Here is a 1387-nt window from a genome sequence, read left to right as displayed (position 1 = left end):
ATCTCTTCAGCTGTCCTGTCAAATCTCATTGCTTATTTATCTTATCTTATTGTTGTATGCGACAACAAATGTTGTAGCCTAAAACACGTGTGACATCGCTTAGAGCACCTTTAATAAGATCTGTAATCCTGTATCTGGGATTTGTGTTTTTAGATGTTTGGAACCCCACAGTTTATTTGACTGTTTTCTGTCCAAACAGACAAAGACAACCTCTTCGTCCCCTCTGCCATCCACTTTGAGATCGTGTACCTGCGCCCAGACCGGACCGCCGTGGTGCCCTGCCGTGTGACCGACCCGCAGGCCAAGGTGTCCCTGCACAGAGAAGTCCCTCCGCAGGAGATCACAACCAACGGGACCCAGCTGACCTATGACCCCACCAAGGGGTTTGTCCTGCTGAACCCCAGCCCAGAGCATCAGGGGGTCTTCTACTGCAAGGCTGTGACCAAGGGAACGCCTCAGATCTCCACAAAGTACCAGCTGCTCTATGTAGAGGGTAAGGGTGCAGCAGTCAAAGGAAGTGGTTTTGGTGGAACATGTGTTCGTTCAGAAGTAGTTTTAGTCGTCAACAGAAAACTCAGATTGGACAGATAGTCTAGCTAGCTGTCTGGATTTACCCTGCAGAGATCTGAGGACCAGGTAACCATAGTCACCAGTACAGTCCTGGTTAAAAGCACCATGAACCCCCGTTGTGAGAGGCATTTTTACAAAGTCTTGAACCAGGTGCTGGTTCCTTTGCTTCATCAGCTTTCAGGAAAAAGTTGTATTTCACATTTGTCAAAATCCTCCTCGCTGCTGAGCTTATTTTATGTGAACGCTTGCCAACAGAAATGGAAACACAGCTTGGATTTTTGGGAAATGGGAGGAGGATGGGAGGGGGGGGATTTATGAAATGGAAATTGTGTGTGGTTTAGATAAAATTAGCTGCCATGGCATGTTTGGCTGGCAGATAGAGAGAAATAGAATTTGGACTCACGACAGTGTAAGTTTCATTGAGCTTCCATCTATAAATGTTTTCTGAAAATGTTTATATATTGCTATTAATAATACATAATACCAATATTTGTTGTTGACAGTTCCTAGCGGGGCACCATTTGTGAGCCTAGGGGTGTCCCCGGGGTCTGTGAGGGACGGAGACAACGTCAACGTGACCTGCAGAGTGCTGGGGGAGCCTGAGGAGGACGTGAGCTTCACCTGGTCTTATCCTGGTCAGGTAAGAGGACAAAGTGTCTTCAGACAATGTCCAACAGAGACATTGATTTTGTAACCAGGAGTAATTCAACAAAATCATATGCTCTGTGGAACAACGGTTCAAAAAACCTCTAGTACATTCAGTAGTAATTGGTAATATAGAATTGTGTATAAATATATATATGTATACATATATATA

The 1387-nt window shown here is 44.9% G+C and overlaps 1 protein-coding gene across 1 annotated transcript in view; it reads left to right on the top strand.

The window, feature by feature from the left end:
- pdgfrl (platelet-derived growth factor receptor-like) overlaps positions 1-1387 on the top strand; it is an 8749-nt gene that overhangs the window by 1671 nt on the left and 5691 nt on the right. Inside the window, exons 4-5 of the mRNA XM_032528197.1 lie at positions 200-493; positions 1074-1210. Coding sequence (XP_032384088.1) covers positions 200-493; positions 1074-1210 — 431 coding nt within the window. The remainder of the gene's footprint in view (positions 1-199; positions 494-1073; positions 1211-1387) is intronic.

The sequence above is a fragment of the Etheostoma spectabile genome, chromosome 10, assembly GCF_008692095.1.
Source record: "Etheostoma spectabile isolate EspeVRDwgs_2016 chromosome 10, UIUC_Espe_1.0, whole genome shotgun sequence".
Taxonomy (NCBI): domain Eukaryota; kingdom Metazoa; phylum Chordata; class Actinopteri; order Perciformes; family Percidae; genus Etheostoma; species Etheostoma spectabile.
The sequence above is the reverse complement of the archived record's forward strand: the minus strand, read 5'-3'. Positions and strand labels throughout refer to the sequence as shown.